Here is a 16,607-nt window from a genome sequence, read left to right on the forward strand (position 1 = left end):
TCACGCTATAGGATTGGTTGGGAAGTAACACTTCCGGTCTTGTCACTTCCGGAATATAGTCTAGTTGCCCACCGAGAACCGCTAACCTTATGTTCAACTGTTCCCTGTGCACGACGTTTTACTAGGTAGTTTAATGTCAATGATAGCGTAAAACATGTCGCTTTCTACTGCACGATCCTTTCTGTCAGAGGCTGGCTATGGGGAACAAGAACTAGATGCCAATTCTGCTCTCATGGAGTTGGACAAAGGTGTGTACACAGTTAGCTTGCTAGCTTGTTGGCACTCATACTGCTATAGTAAAGTATACTGGCTACGTCTGTATAATAGATTGTCCACATTGTTATTTAGTTACGCCGTAGCTAGCAAGTAGCAGCCCAGTGGAGTAGGTTGGTATTACTAAACTCGGTTTTACGTATCAGTTCTTTACTCTTGGATATGTTTTAATTTGTCTCATTTTCTAGGATTGAGGTCGGGGAAGCTTGGGGAGCAATGCGAGGCCGTGGTGCTATTCCCCAAACTCTTTCAGAAGTATCCTTTCCCCATCCTCATCAACTCTGCATTTTTAAAACTGGCAGACATTTTCAGGCTGGGGTACATATGACGTTATTTAACAATTCATGGTATTTGTTCCTCATACATGTATATTCAATAAAATCTACACAAGGCAAGTAATAATCTCTTTATACTCTTTCAGGAACAACTTCCTGCGTCTGTGTGTGTTGAAGGTTACTCAACAGAGTGAGAAGCATCTTGAGAAGATTCTCAACGTGGATGAGTTTGTCAAAAGAGTCTTCTCTGTCATCCACAGCAATGACCCAGTGGCCAGAGCCATCACTCTGAGGTACCACAGCACGTCTGTTTCTCTTCCACTCTTTCTTATCTGCCTCATCCTCTAAACATTAAATATAATATTATATAAAATAATTACATTATATACCTTTTGTGTTTTTCTGTTTTATGTAATTTATTTAGGATGCTTGGTAGTTTGGCTTCCATCATCCCTGAAAGGAAGAATGCCCACCACAGTATCCGTCAAAGTTTGGACTCTCATGACAATGTGGAAGTAGAGGCAGCCATCTTTGCTGCTGCCAGCTTCTCTGCACAGTCAAAGTAAGGAGTTCTCAGAAAGGAGCATGTGGGACAGTATATTTTGACATCTGTTTAACACCCCCAAAAAATACAGATGTCTGAAATTGCTCTTATACCTTATTCTCAATATCAGAGACTTTGCAGCTGGAATTTGCAACAAGATCAGTGAGATGATTCAAGGTAAAGTGAAGCGGTGACGTGTTCTAAGCATCATCTCACTCAACCAAAGCCCTCATATACAAGGCTTCAATATCTATCTGCCAAATGGTTACTTACAAAATAATTTGATGTTGCCCAGACATAATTTTATTGGAGAGGAGCAAATTAATAATTTGTCAGTTATCTTCTGAGGCTGATTTGGTCTAAGTGTGTAACACCGTGTCCTAACTGGATGCGAGCTTCCGACTATTTCGTCTCATCGGACGCTCTCTGTCACCCTGTCCCCCCTCAGGCCTGGACACCCCGGTAGACCTGAAGCTGAAGCTGATCCCCATGCTGCAGCACATGCACCACGACGCCAGCCTGGCCTCCAGCAGCCGCCAGCTACTACAGCAGCTGCTCACCTCCTACCCCTCCACACCCCTGGTCATTGTCAGCCTACACACCTTCACACAACTGGCTGCCTCCTCTCTGGTTGACATCCCCAAACAGGTACCGCCCGTTTTGTGCCCGCCATTGTACACTCGCTCCATGGCAACATTAGAAATAAATGCCTCTAGTGTCACATTTTTGTTCACTCAATAAAAGGTGATTTTATTTGATGAATTGTTTTTGTCCTTTAGTTGGAGCTGCTTCTTCAGTACCTGAAGGAGGACCCCAGGAAGGCTGTCAGGAGACTGGCCATCCAGGACCTGAAGCTCCTGGCTAAGAAGGCTCCCCATCTCTGGACCCGGCAAAACACCCAAGTCAGCACACAGCTGCCGACACCACTCTCATTCAATGTGTCAGCAGACCCATACGTCTAACAGGAAGTTGTATCCCCTGTGTTTGCAGACTTTGTGTGAGTGTGCCCTGAGTATCCCCTACAACAGCCTCAAGTTGGGCATGCTGTCTGTGCTCTCAACGCTCTCTGGAACCATCGCCATCACACAATACTTCAACTCTGGAACGGGTGAGATACAGAATTAGTTTGAAGATTGTTATTTTATTGTTAAAGGGTTTCCATATTGATCTGATTATATTTCAGAAGAATTGGTTACCAGTTGTACTGATCTGATAGTAAAAAAAATAAATAAAAAAAATCCACAAATCCACCTATTGCTTAAAAGCATATAAGTTTTGTGAGAGAAAGTTGGGAACACTGTTAAGGGATGTAGACAACAAGGTTGAAAGTGTTTGTGTCCTGTTTCTCAGGAGGTTCTTCTGCCTCTCCCCGGCTCACTGACCTGGTTAAGCTGGCCGAGGAATGTTGTTACCACAGCAACCTGGCAGTGGCCGTTCATGGAGTCACTGTGCTTGCCAACATCTCCATTTCCTGTCCGGAGAAAGGTGTTGTAAACAGTGGGATGAGCTGTCGCCCTTAGTTATACTTCAGAAATGCCAGACCTCCCCAGGCTCTGGATCATAGTTCTTCTTATCTGCCAAGTTAATGACAAGCACATGCATGCTATATTCTCGCATTTCTTCCTATTATCACATTTCTTAGCTGCTCGGCTAGTCTAATTTCCTAGTCTGCTACTGTGTTGATTGCCAGTGAGTATGCTACTGAATCTGAGTCCTTGTTGCCATCGTCAGACATGGTTCAGCTGGAGCAGGACACAGTGATGGGGGTCGAGTCCCTGCTGTTGCTCTGCAGTCAGGACGACTCCCCCAGCGCTCAGGCCACACTTAAGGTCTCTCTGACTTTCTACTCTTCCCTTGAAACAAACATTCTTTCTTTTTTATTTGATAGATATCCATCTCTCATATTCACTCCTTCATTCGTCTTTGCAGACGGCCCTCACCTCCTTGGTTCGGCTTCTGAAAAGTCGACCTCACCTCAGCCAAGCTGTGGTGGAGTTCCTGCTGAGTCAGCTGCACTCCGCTCACGCCTGCTCCCGCGTTGTCATGTGCCACGCTCTGGCTGCCATTGCCACTCACCTGCCTGTCCTGGGAGAGGCCATGCTGGGAGACCTGGTGGACCTGTACACAGTAGCCAGCCAGTCGTCCGCCGACAAACAGCAGGAACTCCTGGTTAGAGGCATTTTTGTCCGAATGACTATACCATTCTATACGCTGTACTTAAAGCGTAACAATGCCTGCTCTTCCCGGGGTCGTTGGCAGGTTTCCTTGGCGACGGTGGTGTTCGTGGCCGGCCAGGCGTCCCTGTCGGCCGAGGTGAAGATCCTGATCAAGCAGCAGCTGGAGGACGTGGCCAACGGCTGGACGGTTTACCGCATCGCACGACAGGCCTCGCGCATGGTGAGGCCTCATAGCTGTGGCTGCTAGGCTGTGTATAGTCATGTCAGAGGAGATGGAACAGTCATCTCACATGTTTTTGATCACATCCAGCTTTGTTGCACTGTGTCCAGTAACACACTGTTCTTTTGTGTAAGCCACTGTAATGTTACAAACTGTGCACCTTTAGTCCTGGATATTAATAACCTCCAGCCTTCACACTTTCCTGGATGACTTCACATGTCGTCAACTACTGTAGCATTTACCAGTTCAGCATAAATGCTGCACCTCTGTCTGTTCTCATCACTGTTTCTTCCTCATACCTTTTTCCTGATCTTTTTTATATGTCCATAATCAAATCGCCAATGGTGATTCAACAAAGTTGTGTGCTCCGTGTCTCCAGGGCTGTCACGAGTTCTCCAGCGAGCTGTACCAGAGCCTGCGCACACGTGTGGCCTCCGAGCACTTCTACTTCTGGCTCAACAGTCTGAAAGAGTTCTCTCAGGCCGAGCAGTGTCTGAGCGGTCTGAAGGATGGAGACTACAGCGCTGCCATGACGGCCATTGCCGAGGCGCTGCGCTCTTACCAGAAGGGCATCGCCTCTCTCACGGTCAGCCTCTGGTCAGGGTTGTCGGACTTCCAGCTACAGAACATGTACCTCTGAGTTTCCCCAGCAGTGAATTACATGTTCAGTCAAGCAGTGGGAGCATGTCAATGAGGTCTGTCGTGTCATGGTTGCCCTGTGTCCTCCTCCAGGCAGCCAGCACCCCCCTCAGCCCGCTGGCGTTCCAGTGTGACTTTGTGAAGCTGCGTATCGACACCCTGCAGGCTCTGTCCCAGCTCATCTGCACCTGCAACAGCCTGAAGACCAGCCCTCCGCCCGCCATTGCCACCACCGTAGCCTTTACCTCGGGCAACGAGCTGCAGCGCTGCGGACGCATCTCCCAGCAGGTACACACACACACACACAGCCAGGGGTAAGTTGCTGGACAATAAACAGGAGAGGGTGTCTATAGCTGAATAGTAGACCACCATTCCAGTGTATCCTAATGTATCCATCTAGTCATCAACATTGCATCGTCATTTGATTAGGAATATGCTGAGTCCGATGCCATCTAGACGTCTCAACTACCAATAGCAACATATCATACTTTCCTCAACTTCTTCTTTTCTCCACCAGATGCGAGTGTCCATGGACGAGTTCAGGGGCCTTGCAGCTCGCTATGCTGATCTGTACCAATCTTCCTTTGATGCCGACTATGCCACCCTCCGTAATGTGGAACTGTATCCTTAAAGCACATGTCAATCTCAAGGTCATTTTATGTGGCCCGCGGGAGCTTAGATGGTGTATTGAAATAATTCTACGCTGCTTTACAGCATGCATTGACCATAAACTACATCTCTCACAATGCATTTCGATTATGTTATGGCAAAGTGACGACATCCCGCCTCTAGAAAGCCGTGTACACATCAGTGTTTAACGCAAAGTTCCAAGTTTAGCACCGAAGTTGAGCACAGAGTACTCCAATGGAGCTGGTTCTGGAAACGTACCCCATGCGCATTTTCAGCCAAGGTCCTTGGACCTTGATACCAACCCAAGTTGGTATCGATCTCGAACTTGGTTAGATACTCAGCCAAGCTAGATGCATGTTTCTGCTTTCCCTGTACAATTTGGAGCCAGAAAAGATACAGAAATCACCTTCACTAGACAAGGTTTTTCCAATTGGAAAACGGCAATGTTTATTTTACATTAAGCTCAAAAGGCTATTTTTCTGTGTGCCCTCGCATTAACTGTGGATGTCCCTATCTAGCATCACATCGAACCTAGAGTACGTCCTAGGTTTGGGATAATCCCCGAATGTTTACAACGCCTGGCTCCGCGCCTGACTAACACTCGGATTGATAGCCTAAGTCTCAAAAATGGTATCAATATAAAAAATTATACGATCCCTTTCCGTAAATGTTCACTGCACCCCCAGTCAAAGCAGGCTGCATCCGGCCCTGGATGGAAGGCATTTTCAAGAAAGATGGGAAAGCGAATACATGTCGGTATCTCTGGTATCTCCGTCGGCATTTTGACACTTAACACAGAGATAAATATGCCAAATTTATCCTCCAAGAAAAACGGTAGATTGTCCAAGAATTAAATGGCGGACTGCAATCGCAGCGGAATATGTTCACAAAAGCTACAGCTAAAAACAATGTTTTTACATTGTTACATTGTAGTTACAATTGGCCCTTTGAGGGCAACCATAATGCTGATGTGGCCCTCGGTGAAAATGAGTTTTACACCCCTGCCTTAAAGGATGGGGAGAACAAGCCACACGTTGTGTACATGATTCAACCAAACATGTCAAGACATTTTAATCCAGCCCTCTTCTCTTAACATGTTATTACTTTCATAAAGCTCTTCTTTCAATTGTCTTTAACTCTGGCTCAGCCAGCAGCAGAGCTGTTTGCTCGTCTCCCACGTGATCGAGGCTCTGATTCTGGATCCTCAGGCTGCCAGGTGAGAGCTGAGGAGATCGCCATCAACCAGCCGACCTCCAACTACCTTACCCTACACCCAAGCGATACAGGGATCACTAAATATTGAATACATTCTGATTCGGCAAATATTGTTTTTAATGTTTTGCTTTGCTGGTTCAGAAATATATATATATATATATATCACATGTCAGCAACTCAATGCATTTAGGCATGTAGACATGGTCAAGACAACTTTTTGAAGTTCAAACCGAGCATCAGAATGGTAAAGAAAGGGGATTTAAGTGACTGAACGTGGCATGGTTGTTGGTGCCGGACAGGCTGGTCTGAGTATTTCAGACTGCTGATCTACTGTGATTTTCATGCACAACCATCTCTAGGGTTTACAGAGAATGGTCCGAAAAAGAGAAAATATCCATTGAGCGGCAGTTGTGTGGACAAAAATACCTTGTTGATGTCAGAGATCAGAGGAGAATGGGCAGACTTGTTCAAGATAATAGAAAGGCAACAGTAACTCAAATAACCACTCGTTAAAACCAAGGTATCCAGAATACCATCTCTGAACGCACAACACTTGAAGCAGATGGGCTTCAGCAGCAGAAGACCAGACTGATTTCAGCTATGACATTCAGATGGTAGGGTCAGAATTTGGCATAAAAAACATGAAAGCATGGATCCATCCTGCCTTGTATCAACGGTTCAGGCTGGTAGAGATGGTGTAATGGTGTGGGGGATATTTTCTTGGCACACTATGGGCCCCTTTGTACCAATTGAGCATCGTTTAAACCCAACAGCCTACCTGAGTATTGTTGCTGACCATGTCCATCCCTTTATGACCACAGTGTACCCATCTTCTGATGGCTACTTCCAGCAGGATAATGCACCATGTCACAAAGATAAAATCATCTCAAACTGGTTTGTTGAACATGACAATGGCCTCCACAGTCACCAGATCTCAATCCAATAGAGCACATTGGGATGTGGTGGACCTCGTGCTGTCAGTTTAACGCGTTATTAACGGCGTTAACGCAAACCCATTTTAACGGTGTCAATTTTTTTAAATCGCAAGATTAAAGTTCGTTTTGGCCTAGAAAACTTTGTAGTTCTTTTTCACATGCTGTTGCAACAACTACTGACGTTAGAGAAACTACAACACCACACCGGATCTAGCTAGACCGGAAACAAAGCAACAGGCACGCCGCACAAACTTGTTTGGGCTTGCGAGCCTGCTAAGGAGTAGTAGGCTAACGTTACGTTTTGAGTGGATGGCGAGCGCGAGACGCTGAAATGAATGCCAATAAGATTCTGAATGGAAAGTTTACTTTTCAAAAGTTGCCAAATGGTTCCATTGACAAGACCAAAGTGATCTGTGTGTTTTGTCGTTGTGAACTGAGCTATCATCGCAGCACGTCCAGTCTGAAATACCACTTGATGGCCAAGCACACAGCTGATGCGAATTCTCCGCCCCCTCGTCAAAGCCAGGCGATTGCAATGTTGTTTTCAATTTAAAAAAAACATTTGCACCAAGCAATCCGATCCACTTTTCCATGTTGATAAGAGAAATAAAATGAGAAAAAATAATGGAACAAAAAGAAATCAAGGGCCATTTAGAATAGATAAAAATGTGCGATTAATTGCGAGTTAACTATGACATTAATGCGATTAAATATTTTAATCGTTTGACAGCACTAGGTGGAACGGGAGATTCGCATCATGGATGTGCAGCCGACAAAAATGCAGCAACTGCGTGATGCTATCATGTCAATATGGACCAAAATCTCTAAGGAATGTTTCCAACACCTTTTTGAAAGTATGCCACAAAGAATTAAGGCAGTTCTGAAGGCAAAAGGGGGTCCAACCCGGTATTAGCGAGGTGTACCTAATAAAGTGGCCAGTGAGTGCATGTATACAGTGTTAATAGACATTGGAAGATCAGTGTGGAGGACTGATGTCTTCCTTTTCCTGACCGTCAGTTTTCAGGAGTACGGCACCCTGGGTTCGGTGCAGACGGAGAGCGAGTACGAGAGGAGGATGATGTCAGTCTTCAATCACGTCTTGGAGGAAGTGGAGAGCCTCAGCAAGAAGCACCCTCCTGTTTCCTACCAGGTGAGCTCGCAATTCGCTTCTGCCGTTTCCAGGTAAAAAAACAAGTGTCAACGGTAAACGTGATACCTACTCTGTATTGGTAAAGGCTCTGGTGTACAACAAAAATACTTGTTTTGCTTTTTTGACTTTTTCTAGCATACTGGCTGTCTGTGTGATGCAGTCATAGCTCTCCTCAAGGTCCCAATGTCCTTCCAGAGGTACTTCTTCCAAAAGCTACAGTCAACCAGTATTAAGGTGAGCATACAGACAGTAGTGATAATCTCTGCTCTACAAACCCTGAAACACTGTTCATTTCAATGTTACTTTCTCCTTTTTTGATCCAAACTTTTCCATGCTGCTTGGTTGTTTTCCAGCTCGCACTTTCTCCATCCCCTCGAACACCGACCGAACCGATCCCGGTCCAAAATAATCATCAGCTGACTCTGAAGGTGGAGGGCGTGGTGCAGCATGGCTCCACCCCTGGGATGTTCCGGAAGATCCAGTCAGTCTGCCTCAACGTCAGCTCCACTCTGCAGAGCAAGACTGGGCCCGACTACAAGGTCAGTACCCAGATATGAAGTTACCAAACATACTCCCTTCTCTATATCTATAAACGCATGTGCCTGTATGCTGTGTTATAACCAATGGCTTAATCTCTCCCATTCAGATTCCTCTGGACAGTAAAACCAATGAGATTGAGCAACGGGTAGAGCCCCATAATGACTACTTCAGCACCCAGTTCCTGCTCAACTTCTCCATCCTGGGCAGTCACACAGTCAATGTGGAGGCCTCAGTGGTGGATGAGAGTGGCATTGAGTGGAAATCTGGGCCCAAGACCACTGTGTCTGTCAAATCCCTGGAGGATCCTTACTCACAGCAGCTCCGCCACCTGCAGCAGCAGGCTGGGCCCCAGCCAGCCCCGCAGAGAAGCGTGTACACTCGCTTCCAGTAATTCACCAGCACTGTACATAGTCCCCCTAGGACCTTGGTAGTATTGTTAAAGCCTGTTTAGACTTCACATTATTTGTGTGCATTTTGCCAGTACAGTCAGAATCCCATTTTTGATATTCACATTGATTAAAAGACCACGTTTAATTATTGTCTGTGTTTCGTGTGTTGTTTAGCAACGGGCTAACAGAATACACTTCAAACTTGGAAGGCAGGTATATCTCAAAAATATATGTGTGAAATGAGTTCCTGAAAGCATGTGCAAAGCGCTAAAACTTTGTCACACTGAAATGTGGAGTTAAACCGAAGAACAGTTTCTCTTCCGTTTTCAGATCAGGTTTTAATGGGCGGAGCCAAAAAATGCCCTATCTACGTCATTTCGCCCTATCTACGTCAGATCACTGAATGGCTCCTCCTGCTGTACTGTTATTGTAGCCTACATCAGCTAGCTAGCTAGCTTCAGGATGTCTCCCACCAGCCGCAACTGCATCTTCCCTGGATGCAAGAACTCCAGCTGCGCTGCAACGCCATTTAAGTTCCCTATTGATAATGAAAGGAAAAATAGGTGGATAGATTTTGTGAAGAGCCACGCTCATGGAAAGCTTCGGATAAACTCCAACAGCCGCCTCTGCACTGACCATTTCACGGCGGACAGTTTTAACATGGACCAGAGACAGACGGGGTTCACCAACACACGGCTTCTCTTGCAGCGCGGAGCCGTACCGAGCATCGCCCCTCCGGCCGTTCATCCTCCGGTCGCACCTGGACCATCCACCGCCGCCAGCAGTTCATCACTCAGTTCTGTGTGCTTGTTATAATTATACTAGATACCTTTTCCAGAGGTATCTCTGCTATGAGTTAGTGCAAACCGCTAAATTGATATTACGCTACTCGGTGTAGAATGATGGTATTTTGGTGAAATGGTAGCTAATGTGTTAGAAGTAGCCTAGTTGGAGAGCTCACTGTCTGCTGTATCTGGTGTCCATTTTTACTGTTACAGCTCAGGGGAACATTTCATTTATATGCATCTGTATGTTTCACTCATTGAACAAATAAATTCTAATTCTATACGGTTTTGTTCGGCTTGACATAGCGTTTAGCCATTATCTGGGTCGGAGGTCGGCACTCGGCAGCGAGGGGCGGAGCTTCAGCTCCTTCAGGCGACACGCCCCCCCAGTCTCAAGCAGAGAAGACTGCAGATTTTTCACGATTTCAAAGCCTAATTTAACATACTTGTCGGTGTTATTTTTTCATTCGAATTTGGATGGGTAGTTAATAACACATTATTCTGTGGTGTGGCTAACTTAAAACTCGTTTCCAGGTCCACTTTACAGGAGCTTTAAACAATGCTACACAGTACTGTGAAACAACAACAGGGGGCAGTCGACCTCATAAAATGAGTTAACAGTAAAGCAATTCTATATTTTGTAAATTTGATAGCCTAATTATTTTTTAACTATAGTCTCCAATTTAAATGATTAAGTACTTTTTCTACTAAAGCATTTTGCTGATGTTTGGTGCTATACATGTATCTGGTAAAAACAGTTTGTGTACTGTGATGCTCTGAACAGCTTTTCTATTCAGAGATGCAGTAACCATTTTTGTTGTATTAGTTATGTATCGTGTGCCTACCACATTTATCTATATCGATGGTTTGTCAGCATATTATCGTAGGGATGAGAAAGATGTTTGTGATGGGATGATCTTCACCGCAGCACAAAGTGATCACAAAAAAGCTTTTGACGCAAGAACGTGCGCGTGCGACCTAGGAACGTTTACTAGATCCTCTCCTCCGTGTTAGTGGGGCTGCGCTCAAGAAGGGTTAGCTGGATGGCTAGCTAAAGATAATCTAACGGATTGTAGCTGTCGCCGGCTGCCTTGGAGCAAAGTACACGTTGGTTATCATCATTGACCTATGATCACTTCATCAAGGACTATTTTGGCATTTGGATAAATACGGTTCTTGATTTGCAACCTAGGTAGCAAACTGATGTTGCATCGATGGAATTATTCCAGTGCGCTGCCATTGATTGAGATGCACCCGGGGACGCCAAACTGGAATACATGGATGGCTAGCTAACGGTCTGCTAGCTAGCTAGCCTTATGACCGGAGCTTGACCGATGAACATTGTGTAGTATGTACTTCATGGCTAGTATGAGTCTCGTAGACAAGATCAGTGTTATAAGATCTTGGCAACATGTTAACTAAATAGCTAGCTAGCTAGCTACATGTGACTTGACATTCATCCATCTTAAGGCAGCTAGCTAGCTAGCTTTCTCTGCTGCCTGGCTGATACTATTACTGTATCAACCGGTATTTCAGAATAGGACTTGGATGGTCAAATTTGGGTAAGTAATATTTGCCAATGAATGGGGCATATTTTTTTCTTTCAATTAGCTAGGCTATCTAGGTTCCATGTATTGGCCTTTAACCTACTCTCCCTTGTAGAGATAACGTAATGTATCTAATCAGAGTTAGCTGAAATAATAGCCCACACATTAGCCAGTTTACCAAAGGTCGAATAGTCGGGCTGAATAAGAATCTTTCGTTTTATCTGAATTTGGCCAATCGCGCATCACATGGCCACGTAAAATCACTAGATAAAGCCGGCGGATCGGGCCGCGCAGACAAGATAGTTCTATTGGGTATCTAGAATAGCGACAAAATAATCGAATGTGTAATTGGCTAATACTCTTAGAGATCTTTCAAAATGAGTATGTGTGTCACATGTTGGCAACTTAAACGGACCAACATTTTTTTTATGAAATACACATGAGAAAATCAGGAGTCAGGTGGCTGAGCAGTTAAGGAATCGGGCTAGTAATCAGATGCTGGTTCGATTCCCTGCTCTGCAAAATGACGTTGTGTCCTTGGGCAAGGCACTTCACCCTACTTGCCTTGGGGAAATGTCCCTGTACTTACTGCAAGTTGCTCTGGGTAAGAGCGTCTGCTAAATGACTAAATGTAAATGTTAATGACCGACCTTGCTGACGTCATTGTTTTGGCCCCGGTGAGCTAGCTACGGTTGTCAGAAACTGTTATCTGGAGCATATAATAAGTAATATGTGTTTAGACATCCAACATGATACATTCAAGCAAATAGTCATAGATCGATAGGTCTAGGTGTAGTCAACCATCTCCCTGGCGCACCGGCGGATGTACTGGTTATCTAAACAAATTACTTCTAGAAACCAGTTTTACTGGGCGCGTATTCTTGACTAATGTTAGCCTATGATAGCTGGGCATATTTTGCGAGGATGCCTGCAAACTGTTAGCTGGCTAGTATCTCACAAAAAGACGGACTTTGAATGAAAGTTTTAGCCACATGTAGCTAGTTAAGCAAGCTAACGTTAATCATTATGTTTGCTTCAACAATTTTAGCCACCTGCTGGCTATCAAATACTGTGTTTTTTATTCAGCTAGATAGCACTTGATTTCTAATAGCTCTAGCTCTAATTATGGGGTGGTCGGTTAGCTACAAGTAGGGGATATGTCCTTAATGTTGTTAATAATCTAATTCAATACCCTATTTTTTTATAGGTGGCAAATTATGATCCGAAGTTTAAATGGATCAGCATTCATGGTTACGATTTAGACGACGTGAAATGCCAAACGGTGTACCAGCCAGGGCGGAGTTTAGCAAAGGGGCCATACAGACAGTGACCAGGTAGTGAGAAGCTTTCACCCATGTTTAAAATGTAGAAAATACTCGTCTAATTGTTTTACTCGTTCCTCCACAGGCAGTGAGCATCAGAATGGCACAGCTTCTAGAAGACGCCCGCAAGCTGGGCTGGATTCTCCTGAAATCGTTGCTTCGCTTCGTTTTTATGTTCATCAACAACTGTGTCGCCATCCCTTCCTATTGCCTCTACCTAATCCTTCTTCAACCTCTCAGAGTAATGGATAGTGGCACTTTCTGGCAAATTGAAGGAATTATGTTCAGATGGATGTTGGCAATGGTGTCGTCCTGGGGCTGGGTTGCCGGTTATACAGGTGAGACAATACCCAAGTTAAACACACATTTTTCATAGTGTAAAAAAAAAAACTCATCTGTGAGTGCAAATTCTGGTGTTAAGCTTCTTGGTCTCTTTATCCCTTTGTTAGGAAAGTTGGCATAATAGCAACGTATGCTACAACACTCTCCCAAGTTAATTCACAAAAACGCATAGTGTTCTCATCATCAGCCAGGCTGATTGAATGTCCAGAAAGCCTGTGGTCGAGGCCAGGTGTTTGGTTGCAGTGAGTGAAGTAAAATGCTTACAAACTGGTGTTGCTGAACATTGAGAGTAACAAGACATGCTGATGAATAATGGAGAGGTATCTGCTTAAAGAGCAACAAGACTTGATTTTATGTAGAAATCCTATATCCTCTGCTTCAATAGAAGTCTGTTAAATACTGCACTAAGTTGGAGGTAGGTAACTGCTGTGACTGTTGGAAGGGGCATGTGTTTAGAAGCAGTGTAGGCTGATGATTTAATCATGAATCATGTGTCTAAACACTGAAGATGGCTTTGCATAGAAGGAGACCATTTTATTGTGTGGTATTTTCAGCCAGTATCACAGATGGAAGGGATCCTTCGCATGTGGAAAGTTCCAAATGTCTTTGCATTTCTAACTTTGTAACTGCTATCTTGAGGCGTGATAACTTCTTTGAGTGTCACATCTCCACTGCTGAAAGATGCTCCCAGTGGGAAGGTCTCTTCAGAGGACACTTGACACAATGAGTCATGTGTTAAGCTGTGCACTGATCAGAGGGCTGTATAGAAATTCTCCAGGAATGTTGACAAAATAGCTAATCAGGTAATGGTTTGACTTCAATCTAGCAGTATAGGTCAAATGTTGACCCGCTGTACTGTTTGAGTAAGACTGCCTAAAAGCTCAGTCCACCACCAGCTCAGTCCCGACAGCCCCATTTCTAGCAGCATCTTACCGGAGACTACCCTGTCCTTCATGGACTTGAAGGTTTTTACAATCTGATTTTCACACGGGTCGCTGTTTAATGTCCTGATGTGGAACATGGCCTCAAGTCCTGTGTCCAAACCTCCTGGCCCCCACCCCAGCCTGCTGGCTGGGACGCTGGAATGGCACGCACCACACTGGGGGGAGACAGCTGCCTCGGACCAGGGGAAGGCAGGATTAAATTGCCATGTCAGGTCCAGTGACTGACTGGTCTCGTGGAAAGATGAAAGATAATGTCTTTAAGTCTGAAGCCTAGCTAGCAAGAATTGTGTTAGACCCCGATCATATTTTCAGATTAGTATTGTGATGTGCACAGTTATTGCTTGATCCATTTCGAGCATAGAAAAAAAGATCAAGATCCCATATCTTGAAATATTGTCTCTTTGTTTTTTATGATTGTAAATTATACTCATCTTTGAGCTGTGGCAATTCCATTTGCTTACATGCCAAGACTCCACCATCTTGCCTGACGGTAACCTGTGACCTGGCTATACCAGTGTTTTATCTCTAGCAGGACAGGGTGATCCAGACCTCATTTGGTCTGTGCTTACTCAAGACTTGGAGGCATTGAAGTCAAATGCAGAAATTGGTAAAATTCCTTAAGTACAATTGTTGTTTTTAGTCCTCAGTGCCTGATTCCGTCTCACAGACACGCTATTCACAGGAAGTCAGTCACAGGAAGTGATGTCATGATTTCTCTCTTTCTCACTTCCAGACTGGCTCAAGGAGGATGGGCACATGCTGGTGTTAATGCTCAGGAGAGGAGGGTGTCTTGCTAAATCACAGCTCCCCTAAAGAGACAGGAGAGAAGGAGGGAGGAGTGTATGGGAGAGGGGCAACCTAAGGTCAGGGGATCACCATTTAGCTGGCCTCTGCTACCGGATTAGAAAGTGTCCTTAAGCCTGGCCGTCCAACTGCTGGGATAACTGTCATCTCTCAGATACAATCTCCCTAATGAATTCTACCTGACAGCCCTCTTGTAGATGCTCTGTCTCTGTGATATCACTTTGTCTTCTCTCTCAACAATGGGATGTGGTGCTGCTCATTCTTTGACATTCATCACCCTCTCCAGGGCTCTGGCACCCTCCCACACTGAAGCAGAGCTGTCATTGCGTTGTAAAGATTGCTCTCATTTCCAATTCTGATGGGGGTTAACTCTCCTGAGACCTATGGAAAAATTGGAGGGCAAAACTGAGCAAGTGAATGACATGTCATTTGTTTCTTATCATCAAGAATCCAGTTTGCACAACGGAGCGTTTGTATGATAGCCTAGCTATAGACTATTTGAATAGATTCGGCTTGCATGCATATATTTACATGCAAAAGCAAGAGTCATGAGAGAATGTTTAATGACATTTGTGGGTTTATATAACCTGTGTGTTTAGATGGACTGAGTAAATAGCTACATGTTTACATGGTGGGTAAGTACCGTTAATGGAAAGAACCAGTTTGAAGCCAGTTAACTCCTTATTTGTGAAGATACATGACTATTGAGATGTTTTCTAGCTCTGTGGTGAAAGCTATGATGGTTTGCCCTGGGGTGATCTTAACTGAATTCATACTTGTTTGCAGTACACGTTTGAGGTAAATGCCTATGTGCAAGTACTGTGTTGAAACTTCTGTTTAATATCTCTTATAAGACCAATCTTATCAGTGTGTTTGTTTGCTATAAGGGAGAAATACATCAAACATGTATTACTTTTCAGGTGTAATGTATCTGCCCCCTATCTAATTTGGAACTATTTCTGCAATTAAGACCACCGTAAACAGGTATATCCATGGAACTTGATTGATGTCCTTTTAATCACTGCCTGCGTAAGTCTTGAGGCACCAGTCATACCTTTTTAAAGGCTGAACACTTTTTCTGCTTTCTGCTTCCAAGTGGCTTTAGTGAGTACACTCATTCAGGGAATGTTCTTATTCTAGATGATCTTGTAGGTATTAACCCTTGTGTTATCTTCGGGTCATTCTGACCCATCAGTCATTGTGACCCACCGTCGTATTGCGACAGATTTACTGCATACAAAGACAAAGTGAAGCATTTTCTGTCTCAGACCCCCCACATTGCAACGGTTAAAAGAAAATTATTTTAATTTGTTTTTGTATTGGGTAAAATTGGGTAAACACAACGATGGTTCATTATGAACCTTTGGGTCATGTGACCCGAAGGCAGCACGAGGGTTAAAGCATGCAAGGGAACTTCTGCTGTGCTGCTTTCAGTAAGCACCTAACATGTTCGAGAGAACTATTTGACCTAGAAACTGGCTTTGAAACACATGGCCTGCCTATGGTTTTTCTCTTAGTTTGATATTTATTTATCTGTTTTGCACCATATTGTTAAATATTACGGCTTACCACAGCTTCACTGAAGGAACATTTACTCTATTGATGATACTGAATACTCCTCAAACACATCTTGGAAACCCAGTTGATCACTGATTTTCTCTTTCTTGCCATCCACCATCTCATCTCTTACCCTTTTGTAACTGATCCAACTCCAGTTATTCATTCTGCTCAGTATAAAATGAGAAAGGTATATTGTTACTGTGTTATAGTGGCAATTGAGATTCTGCTACATAGAAAACTGTTTGGCTGCGCAATTTATTTCAGTTAAGCATTTTTATTTAGTTGAGTAACTTGAGCGTGTGGGGCATAATCGGTA

The 16,607-nt window shown here is 44.3% G+C and overlaps 2 protein-coding genes across 4 annotated transcripts in view; both read left to right on the forward strand.

The window, feature by feature from the left end:
- Positions 1-30: 30 nt before the first annotated feature.
- On the forward strand, positions 31-9,137 carry ints7 (integrator complex subunit 7). Its single transcript, XM_062468317.1, has 20 exons — positions 31-248; positions 462-591; positions 695-841; positions 973-1,110; positions 1,223-1,269; positions 1,541-1,740; positions 1,872-1,994; positions 2,083-2,200; positions 2,443-2,577; positions 2,824-2,921; positions 3,022-3,261; positions 3,352-3,489; positions 3,869-4,075; positions 4,222-4,416; positions 4,646-4,749; positions 5,906-5,974; positions 7,926-8,058; positions 8,194-8,292; positions 8,412-8,597; positions 8,705-9,137. Exons 1-20 carry the CDS (start codon positions 155-157, stop codon positions 8,987-8,989), a joined length of 2,886 nt encoding a protein of 961 aa, XP_062324301.1. The 5' UTR covers positions 31-154; the 3' UTR covers positions 8,990-9,137.
- A 1,623-nt stretch (positions 9,138-10,760) lies between these two features.
- Positions 10,761-16,607, forward strand: part of lpgat1 (lysophosphatidylglycerol acyltransferase 1) — a 28,003-nt gene continuing 22,156 nt past the window's right edge. The window contains exons 1-3 of one of the 3 annotated variants that reach the window (XM_062468337.1): positions 10,761-11,334; positions 12,527-12,653; positions 12,727-12,979. In XM_062468337.1, coding sequence (XP_062324321.1) covers positions 12,742-12,979 — 238 coding nt within the window. In that variant the 5' untranslated portion in view covers positions 10,761-11,334; positions 12,527-12,653; positions 12,727-12,741. The remainder of the gene's footprint in view (positions 11,335-12,526; positions 12,654-12,726; positions 12,980-16,607) is intronic. The other 2 variants (XM_062468339.1, XM_062468338.1) reach the window with 2 other exon arrangements.

Source organism: Osmerus eperlanus, chromosome 8, assembly GCF_963692335.1.
Source record: "Osmerus eperlanus chromosome 8, fOsmEpe2.1, whole genome shotgun sequence".
In the NCBI taxonomy this organism is placed as follows: domain Eukaryota; kingdom Metazoa; phylum Chordata; class Actinopteri; order Osmeriformes; family Osmeridae; genus Osmerus; species Osmerus eperlanus.